At 36.2% G+C, this 20,153-nt stretch overlaps 1 protein-coding gene across 5 annotated transcripts in view; it reads right to left on the bottom strand.

Moving 5' to 3' along the window:
* The window catches only part of PDS5A (PDS5 cohesin associated factor A), a 132,278-nt gene that overhangs the window by 38,252 nt on the left and 73,873 nt on the right, over nucleotides 1-20,153 (bottom strand). For all 5 annotated transcript variants that reach the window (XM_060110832.1, XM_060110825.1, XM_060110839.1 and 2 more), the window contains exons 13-18: nucleotides 19,940-20,053; nucleotides 17,574-17,655; nucleotides 16,304-16,352; nucleotides 15,933-16,072; nucleotides 7,996-8,111; nucleotides 1,815-1,920 (exon numbers count right to left, since the gene is read on the bottom strand). In XM_060110832.1, the coding sequence (XP_059966815.1) occupies nucleotides 1,815-1,920; nucleotides 7,996-8,111; nucleotides 15,933-16,072; nucleotides 16,304-16,352; nucleotides 17,574-17,655; nucleotides 19,940-20,053 (607 nt within the window). The remainder of the gene's footprint in view (nucleotides 1-1,814; nucleotides 1,921-7,995; nucleotides 8,112-15,932; nucleotides 16,073-16,303; nucleotides 16,353-17,573; nucleotides 17,656-19,939; nucleotides 20,054-20,153) is intronic.

Here is a 20,153-nt window from a genome sequence, read left to right as displayed (position 1 = left end):
CTGTGGTGCACGGACTTCTCACTGCGGTGGCCTCTCTCTTGCTGCAGAGCTCAGGCTCCAGGCGCGCAGGCTTCAGCAGTTGTGGCTCGTGGGCTCTAGAGCGCAGGCCCAGCAGTTGTGGCGCATGGGCCCAGCCACTCCGCAGCATGTGGGATCTTCCCAGACCAGGGCTCGAACCTGTGTCCCCTGCATTGGCAGGCGGACTTCCCAACCACGCCCAGCATTTTTTTTTAATGTGTTATGAAGTGGAGAAAGTGTCTCATTTGGTAGGGTTTACGGTGATAATACTTAGTTATGAGGTTTTAATTATTCATAGAAAAATGCAGATTTAAATTTGAAAAGTTGAATCAAACAACCTATTAAAAACATTTGCCTTAAAGATGACTTTACTCTTAAAAGTATTTAAACATATTACTCCATTACTAAAAATATAAAGTCTTTCTCATGAAGAATCACATCAGTTCTTTCCATGAAATGATATTTAAGGGAATTCCCTGGCGGTCCAGTGGTTAGGACTCCACATTCTCACTGCTGAGGGCCCAAGTTCAATCCCTGGTCGGGGAACTAAAATCTCACAAGCTGCTCAGCACGGCCAAAAAGAAAAAGAAAAAAAGATATTTAAGACCATTGCAATGCAAACCCATCACTCTCTTTTCTGTCTAATGTCCATTGCACTGGTTTGTTTCTTCTCCTTTAGTTCATATGTTGTAATGATATAAATGTCTCTTAGCCTTTATTTAATTATTATTTTTAATAAATTTGTTTATTTAAGTTATTTATTTTTGGCTGCATTGGGTCTTTGTTGCTGCACACGGGCTTTCTCTAGTTGTGGCGAGTGGGGGCTACTCTTCATTGCGGTGCACAGGCTTCTCACTGCAGTGGCTTCTCTTGTTGCGGAGCTCAGGCTCTAGGTGCGCAGGCTTCAGTAGTTGTGGCTCTTGGGCTCTAGACTGCAGGCTCAGTAGTTGTGGCGCACAGGCTCAATAGTTATGGCTCGCGGGCTCTAGAGTGCAGGCTCAGTAGTTGTGGCACATGGGCTTAGTTGCTCCATGGCATGTGGGATCTTCCCGGACCAGGGCTCAAACCTGTGTCCTCTGCATTGGCAAGTGTATTCTTAACCACTGGGCCACCAGGGAAGCCCATGTCTCTTAGCCTTTAATTTCTTCTCTTTACTCCATCTAACGAAAGCTCTATCAAGTGCTGTATCATTTTAAAAAGGAGTGTTAAATGCCCTTGATGGTACCTTTCTGCTCCAATGGCACTCCACAATCTAGAACCAACCTTGTCTTCCATTACTCCCCAAAGCAATACTTTTATCTAGTCAGACCACACTCACAACAATCCCTAAAACACGCCAAGAATTATTCTCTTTGATGATGCTGTGTTCCCCCTAAATTAAATCATGTCTCTTACTAATTGTTCAATTCTCTTAATTCTTTGGCATCGATTATGTTTACCAATTGTTTTAAAAAATCCCAATCAGATAGATGATGTCTTATAGTAATTTCCTGTGAACAGTCCTATTACCCCAGATGCAGGTTATTTGAAAGATAAGACTAGATCACTTAGCACATACTGTTACAAGCATAGCAGGCACGCAAATGATGTACGAAACAGCAAAACCCATAAAATTATTATTTTATGATGTAATTACATTATTATAATGTAGAAAACATGTTATTTTTATAAAATATGATTTCTATTACAAGTTTTAATCTTTTGAATAGTTGCCAATGAAATAAAGCCTGACTCTTGCATATCCTTAAGGGGATTCAAATTATGACTGCAGAAAAGACAAACTGTTTCAAAAATACCTTAAGAAGTTCAAGTCCTGAACGAATAGCTGTATCTGGACTTACACCCTCCTCTTCATCATCTGCTGTCCCCTCTATTGATTTATTCATTAGTTTTACCAGTGCACTATTAAAGTAAGAAAATCTAAATTAGTAACACTACTATATTAGTAACTGCATCCTAATTACATTGTAGCAGACATACACAGAATCTAAACCACAAATTCAAGTATCTTCTGGAAGAAAAAGTTATTTTGTGACTTTTTAAACTTCGCTCTCTACATAACAACAGAGCTTATTTTTAGTGTATCTACCCCACTCATGTATAATAAGAGTAATTCTACTGAAAAACAACAAAACTAAATGACACATGTACTGGAAATATATTTTTATAAGTATAAGCAATGTAATATTCGTACCCATATATAGAGATCATTTGCAATTTTAAGAAAAACAGTAAAGATGGCAGTGGCTAAATGGACAAATGACAATGCCCTCAAAGCAAAAAAACATAGCAAACACTCACATGGACAAAGGCATTAATCACTTATAATTAACACTGAATCGGTAATTCCAAAGAAATTTATAACCATTCATGAGAAGCATCGTGCTAAATATATCCATAAACATTCATCAATTAAAAACTACTTAATTGTCCAACATTATTGAATTAGTTTTTCAAATATACCTAACCACCACAAAATGGAATATTGCCTGGTCAACATGACACTATTTTAAGTAAAAACAAACATGACCTTCGTTTTTGAAACTTCAATTCTTCATCAGTAAACTGAAGAAAGATATTAAACTTTGAGGATATTAAACTATTATAGCAAATAGCCTAGTACAGGCAAATATTCAACAAATTTAGCTTTCACCCTACCCCAACACAAACCTCTTCCCCATTAGGAGTCACTCCTTATTCACCTCCACCTCCTTCAGCCCTAGGCATCCACTAATCTACTTTCTGTTGCTATATACATTTGCCTATTCTAAATATTTCATATAAATGGAACCATGTAATACGTGGTCTCCGTGAGTGACTCCTTTCATTTAGCATATTGTTCTTCAGGTTCATCCTTGTTGTAGTATGTATCAGTACTTCATTCATTTTAATTCTGAATAATGTTCCAATGTCTGCACATAAGACATTTTATTTATCCATTCATCAGTTGATAGTCCATTTGGGACATTCTATTTTTTGGCTATTATGGATAATATCGCTATAAACATTTATATACAGATTTTGTATGGGCATATATTTAGGAGTGGAATTGCAAGGTCATATGGTAACTCTATGCTTAAGTATTGGAGGAACTGTCAAACTGTTTTCACAAGCAGCTCCACCACTTTACATTCCCACTAGCAATACATGAGGGTTCCAATTTTTCTACATCCTCACCAACTCATCTTTTTGATCACAGCCATCTAGTGGGTGTAAAGTGGTGAATCATTGTGGAGATACACACATAAAACATTGCCATCTCCACAAAAACCTGTCTTATGCCTCTTCTGTGGTCAATTCCCTTTTCCTACCCTGGCAATAATAACTGATCTGCTTTCTGTCACTATAATTTTACCTTTTCTAAAGTTTTATATTTTACATATTTTGTGTCTGAAAACTTTTATGTGACATAATGCTTTTGAGATTCCTCCATGTTGTTGCATAGAAATCAGTGGTTCGTTCCTCTCTGTTGCTGAGAAGTATTTCATTGTATGGATATTCCACAGTTATGTTTATCCAATTACCAACTGATGGACTTCTGGGTATTTCTATTAAAGACATAAGTAAAGCTGCTAAAAGCAGTTAAGTATAGGTCTTTATGGGAAGTATGTTTTCTTTTTTTTTTTTTTTAATGATGTTTTCTTTTCTTATAGGCAAATGTCTAGTATTGGGATTCCTGAGTCATAAGGTAATGTATGTACATTTAATGTACAACAAACTGCTTTCAATATCACCAACACATGGTTAGGTAAGTCTACATACTCACCAATACTTTGTATAGTCAGTATCTTTAATTTTAGCCATTCTAGTGGGTGTGTAGTGGTACTTCTCACTCTAATTTGAATTTGCATTTCCCCAATGAGTAATAATGTTGATTGTCTTTTCTTGTGCTTATTTACTATTTGTATGTTTTATTTGATAAAGTATCTGTTCAGTTTTTTTGGCCATTTTAAAATTGGTTTGTCTTATCTCCCTGTCTGTGGCTTGACTTTTCTTTTTCTTAATGATGACTTGCAGCGAGGAAAAAAATAATTAACTTTTCTCTCATTGTTTGTACTCTTTATGTCCCATCTAAAATCTTGCTCACCCTGTATTTTGTTCTAGAATGGTTACCTCTGACATTATACATTTTTTAAAAAATTATTTCCAATTTGAGAAAAATATTCTGAATTAAGCTTTCTACTAGAAGGAAATCCCATAAAACGCATGAATTTATTAACACGATTACAAACGTGTTTGATAAAATTTACAAATGTATCTGACTACTCATAATAGAGTCCGTGCATGCACGCATTTATTTAATAAGTATTTACTGACTACCTACTGTGTGTGAAGTCTTAGGGTCTATCCTGGAAATACAGTGCAAAACAAGACAGGCATAATCTCTGCTTTCATTACAATGTGGGTGGGATCACCCTTATGAGTCAAAAAGCTATTTGGGTGAGACAGACCCAAATCTTAAAGCCAGAACTATAGTCCTTCCTCTTGTGAAAGTATTCTTCCTCATTTCTAAATTAGATAAATAATATACACTCCATATAGTTCACAGAGTATGATGAAGCAAAAGATCATCACCAATCCAAATGCATGTTCAAAACTGCTTGGGAAATTATCCATGTGTCTGTTTCTCTCCTATCCTGTATAACAACTGTTAAAAATCTTTACCATTCTAACTCAGGTCTATTTTTTAAATCCTTCCACTGAGCAGACTACCTCACTGTTAACATAAAGGAGAACAATGGAGGCTTTCAGTGAAAACTGTAATTTTCCATATCCTATTTTCTAACCTCCTTTAATGCCCTAGGGGAAGATTTTCTTCTTCCTGTTCCATTTCTTTAGGGATGGTACTCTATCCTAGTTCTAGTCCCCTTACCCCATCTTCAACCTCTCTTCTTTCCTTTTAGCACCTTTTAAAGGTATTTAAATATTCAAAATCCCTTCAATAAAAACAAGAAAAGAACCTTCTTCAACCTTACTCTCTTTCCATCAGCTCATTTTTCTCCTTTACTTTTTATAGCTCAACTGTCTATACTAGCTGTCCCCAAATACCAATTTATCTCCTATAGCAGTTTAGAAGGGTGATAAGGTATATATCCCTTTGATTTTCTCAGACCTCAAGATGGCCAAGTGGGATCTAGTGGGCTCCTACTTAGCTAGGCCAGTCACCTCTAGACTTGAGCAGTTTTCTCTGCTCAAATACTGTAATTTTCTTTGTGTACCATGATGTGGTGTGGAAGGACTATCCTATGCCCTTCTCAATCCATGGTAATCTGGATTTGTCCTTGCTAACCCAAAGAAACTGTTCGGGCATTGTAGTGGTTTTCTATTTTCTAAATTCAGTGGATATTTGAATTTACTATTTTACTCTGGGCAGCATCTGACCCCTGACGTCTTTTGACCATGCCTTTTTAAAAAACATCTTTTAATTTAATAAATTCTTTTTCTTCTGCCAGCCTTTTAATTGTTAGTATTCCTCAGGATTCAGTCCTCAACCTTTCTCTTTCTAAATTTTACCCTCTCCCCAGGTTTCAATCATTATTACAATCACTACTTCATTTTCAACCACTATCTACAGACCAGTAACTAACTGTAGCATGCATATGTGTATTTGTATGTACATAAGTCTGGGGGAAATATACTAAAATAAATAAACATATTTTTAGAAGTTATATTTAGAATGATTTTCTACTATTCCCAATGCTTCCTTCCCAAATCCTTCATTATGGCTGAAGTATATGCAATTTTCTAAATAATTCTTGATTCCTTTTGCCTTTGTTCTTTTGTCTGCTATTTTTCTTCCTAGAATAGCTATTAACATTCATTTAGCACTTAACTATGTGTGAGGCATTATGCTAAGTGTTCTACATAGGTATATGTTATTTAAGCCTCTCGACAACTTCACTGAGTGGTAATTATTATTGTTCTTATCTTAAAGATGAGTAATTTAAATAACCTGCTCAATGACACAGGGCTAGTGGCCTGGTCTGCTCTTCTCCTGCAATCTTCACCTGGCCCATCTCTATAATTCCTACTGACCATTCACTACCCATATTATGTGCCATCTATTTCAGGAGCCTTTTCTAATAACAAATCCATTTCACACAATTCAGGTTAGGTAACTCTCCTTCCCCAACTGCCTGATGTACTTTAAAAATCACTCCTCTAAAGGTATGTTCAATGAATAAATAAACCCTCTGTTTGCAATTTATATTCCATGAAAATTTGGTTACATGGAAGGAATCTTATATGACATATTTCTCAGTAAAATTAATAAATTGGAATTTTGCATAAAATTAGTCTCTTAGACATCCTAACCTAACCATAAGTTAGTCGGTTTTTCTGAGTCCAGACAATCATGACACTACTGAAAAAACTGAGTTTTTGGTCTTTTAAGACTGGAGATCAAACACTAGCTTATTATAATTTAGTAAAGTAATGAAACTCTGTGAGGCCTCATGGAGACAAATATCAAAGGCTTCCTGATGCCAATTATATGTCTCTTTCAAAATCAACATGCAAAGGAAAGAGTGCCTACCATTTCCTTGATTTACCCCATTAAAACCAAATGGTATAGAGCAAAGGACACTGACATTGAAAATAATAAATCTCAGTTTAAGTTATGGTTTTTGCTGTTACCCAGCTGTAAAAAACCACCTGATCTCTCTCAGAACCATAGCTTTCTTATTTGCAAATAAGGAAATTAAAAGATAAGGAGATCTTAGCTAAAAAAAACAAGAAAACTCCACAAAAAACCCCCTACAAACATCACCATTATGAGCTTAATTGTGTACCCCCAAATTCATTGTGTTGAAGTCCTAACCTCCAGTACACCTCAGGATGTGACTGTACTTGGAAATAGAGCCTTTAAAGAGATAATTAAGGTAAACTGAGGTCAAATGGGTGGGGCATAATCCCAAATGATTGTTGTCCTTATGTGAAGAGGAGGTTAGGACACAGACATGTGAGGAAAGCAAAGAGTTATCTCTGCATCCCATGGAGAGAGGCTTCAGAAGAAATCAAACTTGCTGATACCTTGAATCTTGGACTGCTAGCCTCTAGAATGTGAGAAAATAAATTTCTGTTGTTGAAGTCACACAGTCTGTGGTATTTTGTTATGGCAGCCCTAGCAAACTAATACAATTGGAATTTCAATACAACCAAAGCAGTGATTCACATAAGATAAAATAACAGCTAGAACCAGGTCTCCTAATCCAAGGAAAAGAGAATCAATAAATGCTATTGAGTTACCCAACATAAAAAGATATGTAGATAATCTACTGGAAAAATGGTTAGTGCAAGGGAAAAGTATTCTCAGAAGTTTACAATAGAAAATCATTAGAAACAAGTGAAATGCATGAAATTATGGGAACAGTTAATTAAAAACAATAGCTGTCAATGTCTGCTAGTCTGCTTACTTTTTGCATATTATCACTAATTTTCACATTCATATAACAAGATGTTATACCCATATTAAAGTTAAAAATAAATTAAAAACTCAGATAAAGTAGAGCCAAAACACTGGTAAGTAATACACATGTGTTCAGAAAGCAGATTAGTCTAATGGCAATCTTGTGCTACCTTCAAACTATTATTGTTTTTCACATATCTCAAGTGAACAGTAATATGATACACACTAAAGAACACTATGTGGCCATGAAAACTGTTAAGAAAACTCAAAGGCTGATGATAGCCTATACATTTAAAATTTTCTTCCTTCTCATGTTCCAGGTTTTCTTTAATGAGCACATACAAGCTAAAAATAAACACAAGAACTCTTAAAAAAATCAACAGTGAAGCAAACCAAAGATCAAAAAATAAACTTTGGTAGTTCTTTCAACTTCAATGATATATGCTTCTGCCTTTAAAAAGGTGTACAGGAAACCTTTTTAGGTCTCTTTGGGGACCCAGAATTTAAATTTACAGCACTGTAGTTTCAGATTATATTCTATTTATGAGTGAATATATTTCCTAGCTTACCTGATGGCTTCTGAATCAATGTGCACAGGTGCAATTCTTTCCAACAGAAATTTGACCATTTCTAGAAAAGGATTTGTTGGCTGCTTAGGATTTGCAAGTTTCCGGGCTATTTCTCTCTATAGAAAGGAAAAGAGTTTTTACGGTAAGTATCATCCTCTTACATGTTTTTCAAAATAAAAATGATCACAGGCAACAAAAGCATTTAAAGATTCAAAACCATCAGACGTAAAAAAGCCCTCTTCCTGCTTTACAGCCTAAGATGATATACTCATTAGGCAATCACTAGAAAACTTGGACTGTAGAGAAAAGAAAGGGGGTGACATGGTATGATTTATGCCCTTTGTCTCATATTTCTCCCATAAAATTAATACCCTGTAAACAATCTTTTTAATGCTCTACTTTTGAAAAAATTAAAACAATTTATACTTTTATGGGTTTCATTGGTTTATTTCATAGTTTGAAAAAATACTTATATTTCAGTCAACAATTTGCTTTTTTTTTTTAAAGAGGGGAAGACTTGTAAGTGTATAAAGTTTTTCAGCTCTGGAAGATCATAGTTCAGTTCAAAGACGGTGGCATTACATCAAAGAGCTCCTAGAAAGAAAAGATATTACTGCTGGAACTTTCTAAAGAATATAAGCACTTAATGTTTGTAGAGACTGAGTCCTCCAAAGACAAGGTTAAATTTACAATGTGCTGGGCACTGGGGTAAGAAATTTACTTTAATAACAAGACTTTTAATTGACTATCTCTGATGAATAGGTGTAAAATGTTAGCTGACAAGATAAAGCACATTAAAAGTACCTTCTGAACTATAAAGCAATAACAAATGATAGTCACTCTATTAATTTCTCGTAAAAAATTTTTTTAAGGATATTTGTCCAAGGGGATAAAAGAGAAAGGAAAAAAATGTCTATTGTAGTTTCAGTAACATTTTGACACAAATTAACTATAAAGGTCACATTAAATTAGATACCACCCATATTTGTTATTAGAGTGTAAATCCAAAGGACTGAGATTCTGAAGAAAATTTATTAGTTACTAGGAGATGCTTGATTTATTTTGCAAGCTGTAATTAATCAAGCAAATTTTCAGCATTTGAGAAAAAATAAAAATATTTTAGGGAGTGCTTAGGCCTTATATACTTTGCTCTAAACCACAGATACACATTTAAAATCAACTTAAATACTCTACTATCTTTTTTTTTTTTTCTGCGGTACACGGGCCTCTCACTGTTGTGGCCTCTCCCGTTGCGGAGCACAGGCTCCAGACGCGCAGGCTCCGCGGCATGTGGGATCTTCCCGGACCGGGGCACGAACCCGTGTCCCCTGAATTGGCAGGCGGACTCTCAACCACTGCGCCACCAGGGAAGCCCCTCTACTATCTTTTGAAATCAGACTTATTTTGTGCAGGTCTCCCAAAGAGGCAATTTTCCCCCACTTTGTATAAAATTTAGTTGCTTTAACATAAGATAAAGTCAAGTGATTGTCTAACAACAAATATGCCACTGGAAAATTGCTAGGCAAACTATATAGTCAGTACTAAAAAATGGAAAAACTAGGCATTAGGAAAGAGTTACAGTAATACATATATAATCATAAGAAAAATAAAGGAAATGCTAACAGGAAAAAGAATAAATCACATTTAAGCACAGTAATAGCACTATATAAAATACACCAATGCATGTAAATAATAATATTAAGGCACTGTTTTAAAAACCTGATATTTTTGTATTCCCATGTAACAATCTTACATTTAAGTAATCCTTCAAACCATATTTTATGTATGTAATATTTAGGTAATCTCTTATAACAATTATTTTAAAATTATATATCATCGGGCCTCCCTGGTGGCGCAAGTGGTTGAGAGTCCGCCTGCCGATGCAGGGGATACGGGTTCGTGCCCCGGTCTGGGAGGATCCCATATGCCGCGGAGCGGCTGGGCCCGTGAGCCATGGCCGCTGAGCCTGCGCGTCCGGAGCCTGCGCGTCCGGAGCCTGTGCTCCGCAACGGGGGAGGCCACAACAGTGAGAGGCCCGCATACCGCAAAAAAAAAAAAAAAAAAAAAAAAAAAAAATTATATATCATAATCACAAGTGATACTGGGGATAAGCAACAAGCCAAATTAGTACGTGGCAAGTAAGCAGCAACAAATAAACAGTTCCCTTGTTTTCTTTACACACTCTAGAAAAAAAAAGGGGTACTCACACATACTTCCAATACACAAACAGAAACATCAGATAAAGATGTTTTACAACTGAAAAGTAGTTGAGAACTACTTCTGAGAAGTAACCATATATAATCCTTTTAGGAAATAACAGCAGAAAGAGTAAAGAAAATTAATTCTTTCTATATTCCTGACAATGCTTCAGAAATTTCTGATCAAATCTATGCTATCACTGCAGATTGATACTTACTAGTTACATAGTTAAATAAGTTGTTTAGAATACTTAAGCACTCTTAAGGTATATCAAAGAAATAAGGAAATAGTCCCTATTCTCAAGCAGTTTATAATTTACTAATTGGTTATTACAAAATAATTTTTAAAGCTTTAAAAAATACTGCATCTATGTATCTCCTTTCTTTTTCATACATATCGGCTTTCTCATTTTGACAATAAAAAATACCTATTTGTTTAAATTAAAAAAAAGGGTACTTCCCTGGTGGTGCAGTGGTTAAGAATCCACCTGTCAATGCTGGGGACACTGGTTCGATCCCTGGTCCGGGAAGATCCCACATGCCGCAGAGCAACTAAGCCTGTGTGCCACAACTACTGAGCCCACGTGCCACAACTATTGAAGCCCACATGCCTAGAGCCCATGCTCTGCAACAAAGAGAAGCCACCGCAATGAGAAGCCCACACACCGCAACGAAGAGTAGCTCCGTGTGCCACAACTAGAGAAAGCCTGCATGCAGCAATGAACACCAAACACAGCCAAAAATAAATAAATAAATATTTTTTAAATTAAAAAAATAAGTTAAAACAGAAAGTATTCTTTCACATACACGGTATTTCCTCTTGTATAATTTACTGCTTTCCTAGCTAATAAAAATGATTCTTGAGGGACTTCCCTGGTGGTCCAGTGGTTAAGACTCTGTGCTCCCAATGCAGGGAGCCCGGGTTCAGTCCCTGGGCAGATCCCATATGCCACAACTAAGAGATCCCGCATGTCACAACTAAAAAAAAAAATCCCACATGCTGCAATGAAGATACCGCATGCAGCAACAAAGATCCCATGTGCCTGCAGTGCAGCCAAATAAATTAAAAAAAACAAAGGCTTCTGCATTAAAAAAAAAAAAAGATTCCTGAAAGGATTTATATTATCAATATTTTTCTGTAGCTGGAATCAGTAAACTAGATAAAACACATCTCTCACACGAAATAATTTCCAAAGGTTTAACTTTCATGTTAGTGACCTATTCTTTTGGTTTCCTGGGCCCAATTCCAACATGGTGAACAGGGGCGGGGAGTGGGGGGGTGTCCCCCCGCCACCAACAAGCAATTCTCTGCACACAAGCAGAGCATACTAAAATTCAGTCTCTACCCCCCACCCGCCCAACTCTCCCACTTCAGATGCCAGTAGCAAGCCCAGGTTTACCTGTACCTCAAACCAAATGACTATAAATCAGAGGTTCCCACAACCCCCATCCCTTCCTTGGGCTCAATTAATTTGCTAGACTGGCTCACAGAACTCAGAGAAACATTTTCTTACTACTACTAGATCACTGGTTTATTATAAAAGTATGTAACTCAGTAACAGCCAGATGGAAGAAATGCATAGGACAAGGAAAGGACTCAGAGCTTCCATGCCCTCTATGAGCTTGCTACTCTCTGCAAATCTCTACATGTTCACTAAACCAGAAGCTCTCTGAACTGTGTCCTTTTGGGGTTTTATGGAGGCTTCATTACATAGGCATGATTGATTAAATAAATCATAGGCCATTGGTGATTGAAGTCAATCTCCAGCCCCTCTCCCCTCTGAAAAGTTCCAACCCTCTAATCACATGATTGGCTCTGATGGCAACCAGCTCCCATTCTTAGGTGAGTTCTAAAAGTTATCTCATTAACATAACAAAAGACACCTTTGTTACTTTCAACACTTAGGAAATGACAAGGGTTTTAGGAGCTCTGTGCCAGAAATATGGACAAACACCAAATACATATTTCTCATTAGAAATCACAATATCACACCTGTGTATCGCTCTCATTAAACTACAGAAAAGGTTATACTGGGACTTCACTGGTGGCACAGCGGTTAAGAATCCACCTGCCAATACAGGGGACACTGGTTCGATCCCTGGTCCAGGAAGATCCCACATGCCACGAAGCAACTAAGCCCGCGAGCCACAATTACCGAGTCCGCGTGCCGCAACTACTGAAGCCCGCACGGTCTAGGCCCCGTGTGCCACAACTACTGAGCCCGCGTGCTGCAACTACTGAAGCCTACACACCTACAGTCTGTGCTCCACAACAAGAGAAGCTACCACAATCAGAAGCTCGCGCACTGCAACGAAGAGTAGCTCCTGCTCGCCGCAACTAGAGAGAGCCCGTGTGCAGCAACAAAGACCCAACGCAGCCAAAAAAAACAAACAAAAATTATATTAAAAGAAAACAGGAAGCATTCTATGACTGTTACTAAATAGCGTAAGTTAGCATCTCTCTCTCCTTTTGTTTTTTTCTTCTCGACCTCCTCCAGGAGATATAACTATGCTAATACATACCAACAAGGCCTGAATCTCAGATTTCTAAATATAACTGCTGGAGGCTACATATACATCATTATCTTCTCCTATCCCTAAAGTATCTCCTCTGATATCCAGTCACCCAAACTAGAAATAAAGTAGTCATTCTTCATATACTGGTCTAATTCCTACTCATCCTTTAAGATTCAACTCAGGAATGACTTATTCTAGAACAAGCTATTCCCATTTCCACCCCTGCCTGGGATGGCTGCTGTTCCTTTGTGTTACCAAAGCGCATGATTCTATCAGAGTATTTAACACACTGTAATCTCTACTGAAATATTTGCCTGCCTCTGTCGCCTAAACAGCAACTTCGGTGAGAGAGCATGTATAATACAATTTACTAAATTATGTAATGAATTATAATGGTGTAGGCTTGTCCAAAGGACAAAATATACTTTGGACTTCTGAACACACAATGCATATCCAAATAATCCCGTAAGGAAGGTTTTTCTTTAAAGTATAGTCCGTGAACTACTCATCAGAATCACTTTGAGACTTTGCTAAAAGATGGAGATTCAGGACCCCACTCTAGACCTATTTTAATAATTCTTAGTGTTTGTCATGTATATGTAACATCATAAGAATTACTATTTATTTACATCCTATAGGGCAGCGCAGGGGGCCCTCTAGTAGGCCGTACATAAAATTTAATTTTATCTTATTCATTTAACAATCCAATGAGGTTGATAATATTTATAGGTGAAGAATATGGGCTCAGAAATGCTGAGTAACTTATTAAAGGTCAAACTGGTAGTAAATGCTGAAATTCAAACCTAGGACTGTCTCAAATGCTGAATTAACAATATTCCTGGAAAATCTTAAAATCTGGGAACCATGGTCATAGGAAGATGCTAGAGGATAAAATAGCAAGCAGAGCTGAAGCTATGGCAAATTTAAGTGGTCCTCCACTAGAACCAAGGTGTGGAAACTCAAAACCTGAAGTCCAAAGAGAAAGCAAATCTATACAGCACATATTTCAATACCATTGCTCACCCTCTCACTATACCATCATGTATACTCGCATTAATCTACAGTATGTGCCTATTCATATTCCTTGCTCAAAGTACTTTTGCTAAAATTTTTTAGGAATGGAATTGAAACAAAAGGGGAAAAAAACATCAGATCTCCACTCCTACTAACTGTTACTGAGGAAAAAAGGAATGTGGATATTAAAGGATATGTATAACTAATAACAATAGCCTTTGGGGAGAAGGACAAAATGATACAGATGTTCTGGGAAACAGCAAAACTATTCTAACGGTGGTTGTTTTCCTGAGCATTTAAAGGGTATTACAAATCCTACTTTACACATGAGAACATAGAGATAAAGTTAAATAGTGTGCTCAGAATACACAATGCTAATGTAAGCTAAGAGAGAAATTACTGTGAAACCATTTACCAAAGAAAATGAACTCAAAAAATACGAAGAGTAGAAATTTTCCCCTCTGGAATAGAGTTCTATTAGCCATTTGGTGGCCCATTTCTTAAATATCCTCAGAATAACCTCCCCTCCAAAAAGGTGTCATTACCATGCTCTTTCCAGTGCCAAGTCCAGTCCTCATCTCCACTTTCCTGCTTCCTACAATCAATTCATCCTGAGATGTTTTCCTTACAACATCTGTTTTACATATACATTTTGGACTTGGAAACTCTTAGATATTTCTGTTCTGACAAATAGTAGGAATTCATGTTAGTACCATTTCTCAAACTCAAGCTCAAGTCTTATTTTTCTCAGACCAAAAAATACCACTTGATTGTTCATTCTCAAGGTCCACATTTCTTGAGCAGTACTCAGTCTGTACTGGTTCTTGCAAACAATGAAATGTATAGAAAGACCGCTACTGAGGGTCTGTGAGATCTGGACTCTACTTGCAGCACAGCCACTATAACCAGCTCTGAAAAACTGGATGAGAAACTTCATCTCTTTAAAATTCAATCCTTACCTGTAAAATGAAGTGGTTAAACCAATTCTCTCTGCGTTTTTTCAAGCTATTTCATTCTATGATCAATTATATTAGTAGATGCCCAGCAGGATACAATATTCTGGAACTAGAATTCTAAATGCCGAAGAAGTAAATGAAACCTTTTAATGTTCTTAGCAAACCATCCTGTTCAGAAGTGCAAAGACCAAAGTATTCTGGGCACCTGGCACAAGCACATCCCTAGGCCCAGTGGAAGAGTCCACTGCTTCCTTCCCTAAACTGGCTTCCTCCCACCTGTTCCTGATTACTCCTCTTTTAAGATCCACTTAGAGACCCTATATCCCTACTAGACTGAAAAAAATACATACTCCACGTTCCCAGATGACTTTGTATACACATCTATTATAGTCCTTATCCCTTATCACATATTTAAATAATTATCTTTCTAGAACAAAGTTAGACATAAATAACTGAAATGATTTTCTTTCTCTTATTCATCTCTGTAAGCCTGGTCGCAAGCATAGTGTTTGTCATATATGTGTAATACTATAGAAATACAATTTATTGAAATCCTAAAGGGCAGTCTAGGGCCATGTATCTATATAGGATATCTGTATCTATCTCCTCTTAATAATCCTGTGAGGTTGTTAACATGTAGAGATGAGAAAAATGAGTCTCAAAAATACTGAACAACTTACTAAAGGTCTCACTGGTAGTAAATGGTAAAGATGAAATTAAACAGAAACTGTCTCATAAAATGCTAAAGAAATGAATGGATGAATTTTTCCTTCCTGATATTGTCAACAACTGGTTTTCTCTATAAAATAAAGAGTCTAAGAATAGAATGAAGACAAAAGCCTAAATAGGAATTACCTTATCTATAAATGCGTATATGCCAACATAACTATTGCTGATTTACCTACTAATACATGGGAGAAGAAAATACACACACACACACACAACACAAAAAAGCATTTAGAAAATTCTTATTTACCTAATGAATGTCTACTAAATACAAAGCATTTTATCTTGCTCAATTCCTAGGATCAATCACCCTGGCTTAGTTCTCTAGTGTTTTTCCTGGAATTTGGCTGACGAGTGGTAAGTAAAGAGAACTAAATTGACCACAGATATACTCCTAGGTAATTCAGAGCTCACAATATTGTTAAACTCACACAAATAAAATAATCTATGTAAAGAAGGCTTTAATGAGATGTAAGTTTCTATAAGCAAAGCTAGGAGAGCAAATATAAAAGTATAATTTACTAACCACACAAACATCTGCCTGTTTGCACGAACAGGTTGGACTGATTAACAACTCCAACTGAGACCGCAGTTTTTCATCATCACCAAGGACTTGGTTAAATTTCTTCACAAAATCTTGTGCTTTCCCAGGGTCAGGCAAATTCTCTATAAAATTCAAAGAGAATCAATACTACAAAAGAAAAACCACTAAACTAAAAGCAAGCTGTCTTAAAAAATAATGCTGAGGTGCCAAAAGATAATCAGTCAATCTGGCTCTTAGAAATAAAATTATTAAGAAAAGAATTACTTTTTCTTACTTAGTATTAAATTGATAGTCCCCCTGGGTAAATTATTTGATGTCTACTATATATCTACAGAGTGAATAAACATACTCACTTGCTATGGTCATCAGTTTTCCAAACATGGCAGAACAGTTAGCCTCAGACTGAAATTTAAAACAAAAACAAAAGCTGTCACATGTGCTACCAAATTTCGGTAAGAAAACTATACTCAGTATTGTACACTTTTTTAAGTTAAAAAAAAATCCATCACAATATACCCACTAGAAAATGGCTTACCATATCTACACCCTATGTTGATAACAAAGAACTATGAAGTAGCAACAACTATTAAGTTAGCACAGATAGAATGAAAGGAGATGCCAGCAGGAAGTTATTTAAAAAATTTTAAAAGAGTATATAACTTTCATAGGAAAATTACCTTGCCAGGAGACTGAACAGAAGATAATGAAAACAATTATCATATCAAAATTACTGTGAAACCATACACCAAAGAAAATTGACTAAAAATGTGGAGAGCAGAAAAATTTTCTTTCTGAATAGAGTTCTATTAGTGATTTTGTGGCCCATTACTTAATATATCACCTCCCCTCCTACTGCCCTTTCCTCCATTACAACAAGAGTGTTATTTTATTATTGAGGCTGCATGGTCCCATGAACCACCTGCTTTTGTTAAAGTTTTGTTGGATCATGGTCATACCCATTCATTTATATACTATCTCTGACTGTTTCTGCACCACGAAGGCAGAGTTAAGCAGTCATGGAGACCGTATGGCTGGCAAAGCCTAAATTTTTCTATCTGGTCATTTACAAAAAAAAGTTCGACAACCCTTGCTTGGGCCACTGAGGGGTCTCTGTGTATGGTTCCCTGGCTAAGAACACCTATTCTAGCAAATATGTTTAGAAGTATATTAAGAGATTATTCAAATTTCTTTTCTCTAACCTTCCAGAAAATGTTGGGCAGAATTTCTTTGTTAATTTGACTTTGGCATATTCAAAGGATTGATACCTGATTTGATACTGACTCTACAATAAAGGACCAAATCACAGAGCAAAAAACATTTATGACTTCTAATATAATTTTATATTAAGGTTTAATTCTAATGATTTGATAATTGATAAACTGTAACTTCTTATTGTCTAAATACTTGATAAGCTGGAAAACACCATTTCTTTGCTCATGCTGGAAAATAAAATTTTGTTATATTCATGTGAAATGCAAATTTAGCTTGGATAACCACAGAAATTGTTAACTGACATGTGGAAAATAAAACACATGGAATACTTTTTGCTTGCTTCATTATATATGACTACAGAAAAATTAACAATGACTAAAACTGAATTTAAATAAAACATCATGAACCTACCGTAGGCTGCTTGTGCAAATCCAATAGTTCTCGTACATGACTTCTAAGCATGTTCTGACACTTCCACATTTCATTGAGAGCCCTGTAAATAAAGTTATAAATATGAAAAAAAAAACATAATATAACAATACTGGTCACTACTCAACCTTACTACTTTTCTTGCACCATTCTTCTACATCTACCTAAAATTTTAAGCACCAGAAAATTTACTTATTAGGATTAACAGAGTTTAGTTTACATTACTTAATATAAAGCTTCTTATGAGAGAAAATATTTGAGAAGTTTCTAAGGATGAACAGGATCGTGCCAGGTAAACTGAAGGAACTGAGTCATTCTAAGCAGAGGAAGCCAGAATGTTCTGCTACAAAGAGAGATAAAATGTCATCAAAGTCCATGGCACATATAGGAAAGTTAAAAAAAAAAATTATAGGCTTGGAGCACAGAATGTGATTGGGGGAGCATAAGGAAGCCGGAACATACAGTAGAAAAGGATCAGATCATGAAGGCCTTTTTATGCCAGGCTAAGGGGGTATGCATGAAGTGCATTTCAAAAAATGAATTTCTGAGAAATGATGTGGATTCAAAATGCTAAATTAAATTGAGTTTCTTTATTCTAGACTCTTTTCTCTCCACAAAAGCAGATTTTCTTCTCTCACAAACCCACTCTGTAATTTCAGGTGCCCACAAGACCTCTGGGAAATTAGTCTATCTCTGAGTACTCTTTGTCAAATATTTTGAAATATAAACAGAGATCAAGACCTTAGGCCAGGGGTTTACTACCTACAGTGAACATTATGAACCACTTTCAAATCCTTTTTTAAAATGATGGCTAATGTCTCCTAATAGGATGCACCAAGGATACGTCACTCTGTGGACTTTCTGCTGAAAATGCATAATCTTGATCCAATGATGAGGAAACACTGGATGAATCCAAACTGAGAGAACATTCTACAAAATAACTGGCCTAGGCAATACTCTTCTGGAAAATGTCAAAGTCATAAAACACAAAGACAGACTGAGGAATGGTTCCAAATTAAAAAAGACTAGAGACATGACAATTAAACATGCAATGTGTAATCCTAGAAAGGGAAAAAAAACATCCATAAAGGACATTATTTGACGATTGAAGAAATCTGAATGCACACTGGATTAGACAATATTTTATCAATGTTAAATCTCCTGATTTTCATAAAGGCACTCTAGTTATATAAAAGAGTATCCTTGTTCTTAGGGAATACACACTGAAGTATTAGAGGTAAAGGGATCCAATGTCTGCAAATTACTATCAATGCATCAGAAGAAAATACATATATAAAGTATGTGCAAATGGCAAATGATAAAAAGCAAATGGTCAAAAATTATGAATCTGGGGCTTCCCTGGTGGCGCAGTGGTTGAGAATCTGCCTGCCAATGCAGGGGACACGGGTTCGAGCCCTGGTCTGGGAAGATCCCACATGCTGCGGAGCAACTAGGCCCGTGAGCCACAACTACTGAGCCTGCGCATCCGGAGCCTGTGCTCCACAGCAAAAGAGGCCGCAATAGTGAGAGGCCCACGCACCGCGATGAAGAGTGGCCCCCACTTGCCACAACTAGAGAAAGCCCTCGCACAGAAATGAAGACCCAACACAGCCATATATAAATTTAAAAAAAAATTATGAATCTGGCTAAAGGGGATATCACAAAGCTTTGTTTTATTCTCACAACTTTTCTGTAAATTTGAAATTATAAGAAATTAAAGGCTATATATATATATATATATATATATATATATATGTAAATGTAACAGCTGAGGTTCTTATTCAGAAAAATCAGAATTCTCAATGACAGGAGTTATTTAGTTTTTTAAAAGCTTTATTAAAGTGGAATGTCCACACATCCTAGATGGCCTGGGATAGTTAAAGTTTATTCCAGTTGTCTGAACAAAATTATTACTAGTGCCTCCTTTCAATCTCAAAAATATCTCAGTTTGGACAATCAATCACATGGTTATTCTACATAGAAGTGATCTGGACATGCTCTCCTGACAAAGAACCAGTTCTTAGCTCTTAGGCTTAGTATGGTAAAGCTCCAATACTATGATTCAGATCCCAGTCAACAGGTGAACAAAAGATAATTTTGACATGGGGACTTCTTTGAATCCCTGAAACCATATTACTGGCTCAGTTGCCAAATATGCCTATGCATATAGGAATATTTTTGCTTTTAACTTAACCGAACTTATAAAAATTTTCTCTATAAATATTTATCTGAGGTTCTTGATTCAACCAGAAGAAGCAACAACCCTATCAACGACAATTAATTAAATAAGATGAAGTAATTTTATAAAATCTTCAAGAAATACTCCAATCACTTAAAAGGTAACTTACTTGACAGCATTTGGATCCAAACTAGCATATAAATAATACAAGCATTTCATTCTCTCTTCTGTTTCCAGGTTGTGGGGGACAAGATACTGAGCAAAGATTTTCTCTACCAACAGTCTACGAGGCAAACAAACAAAAAACCCAAGTAACACAGTTATTCTATTTGTTAGAAGCCACAGCCATTTCATATTTTATCCACCTCATGCAAAGATACCAT

The sequence above is a fragment of the Mesoplodon densirostris genome, chromosome 1 (assembly GCF_025265405.1).
Source record: "Mesoplodon densirostris isolate mMesDen1 chromosome 1, mMesDen1 primary haplotype, whole genome shotgun sequence".
NCBI classification, from domain to species: Eukaryota; Metazoa; Chordata; class Mammalia; order Artiodactyla; family Ziphiidae; genus Mesoplodon; species Mesoplodon densirostris.
Note: the sequence above shows the minus strand (reverse complement) of the source record. Positions and strands in the feature narration are given on the sequence as shown.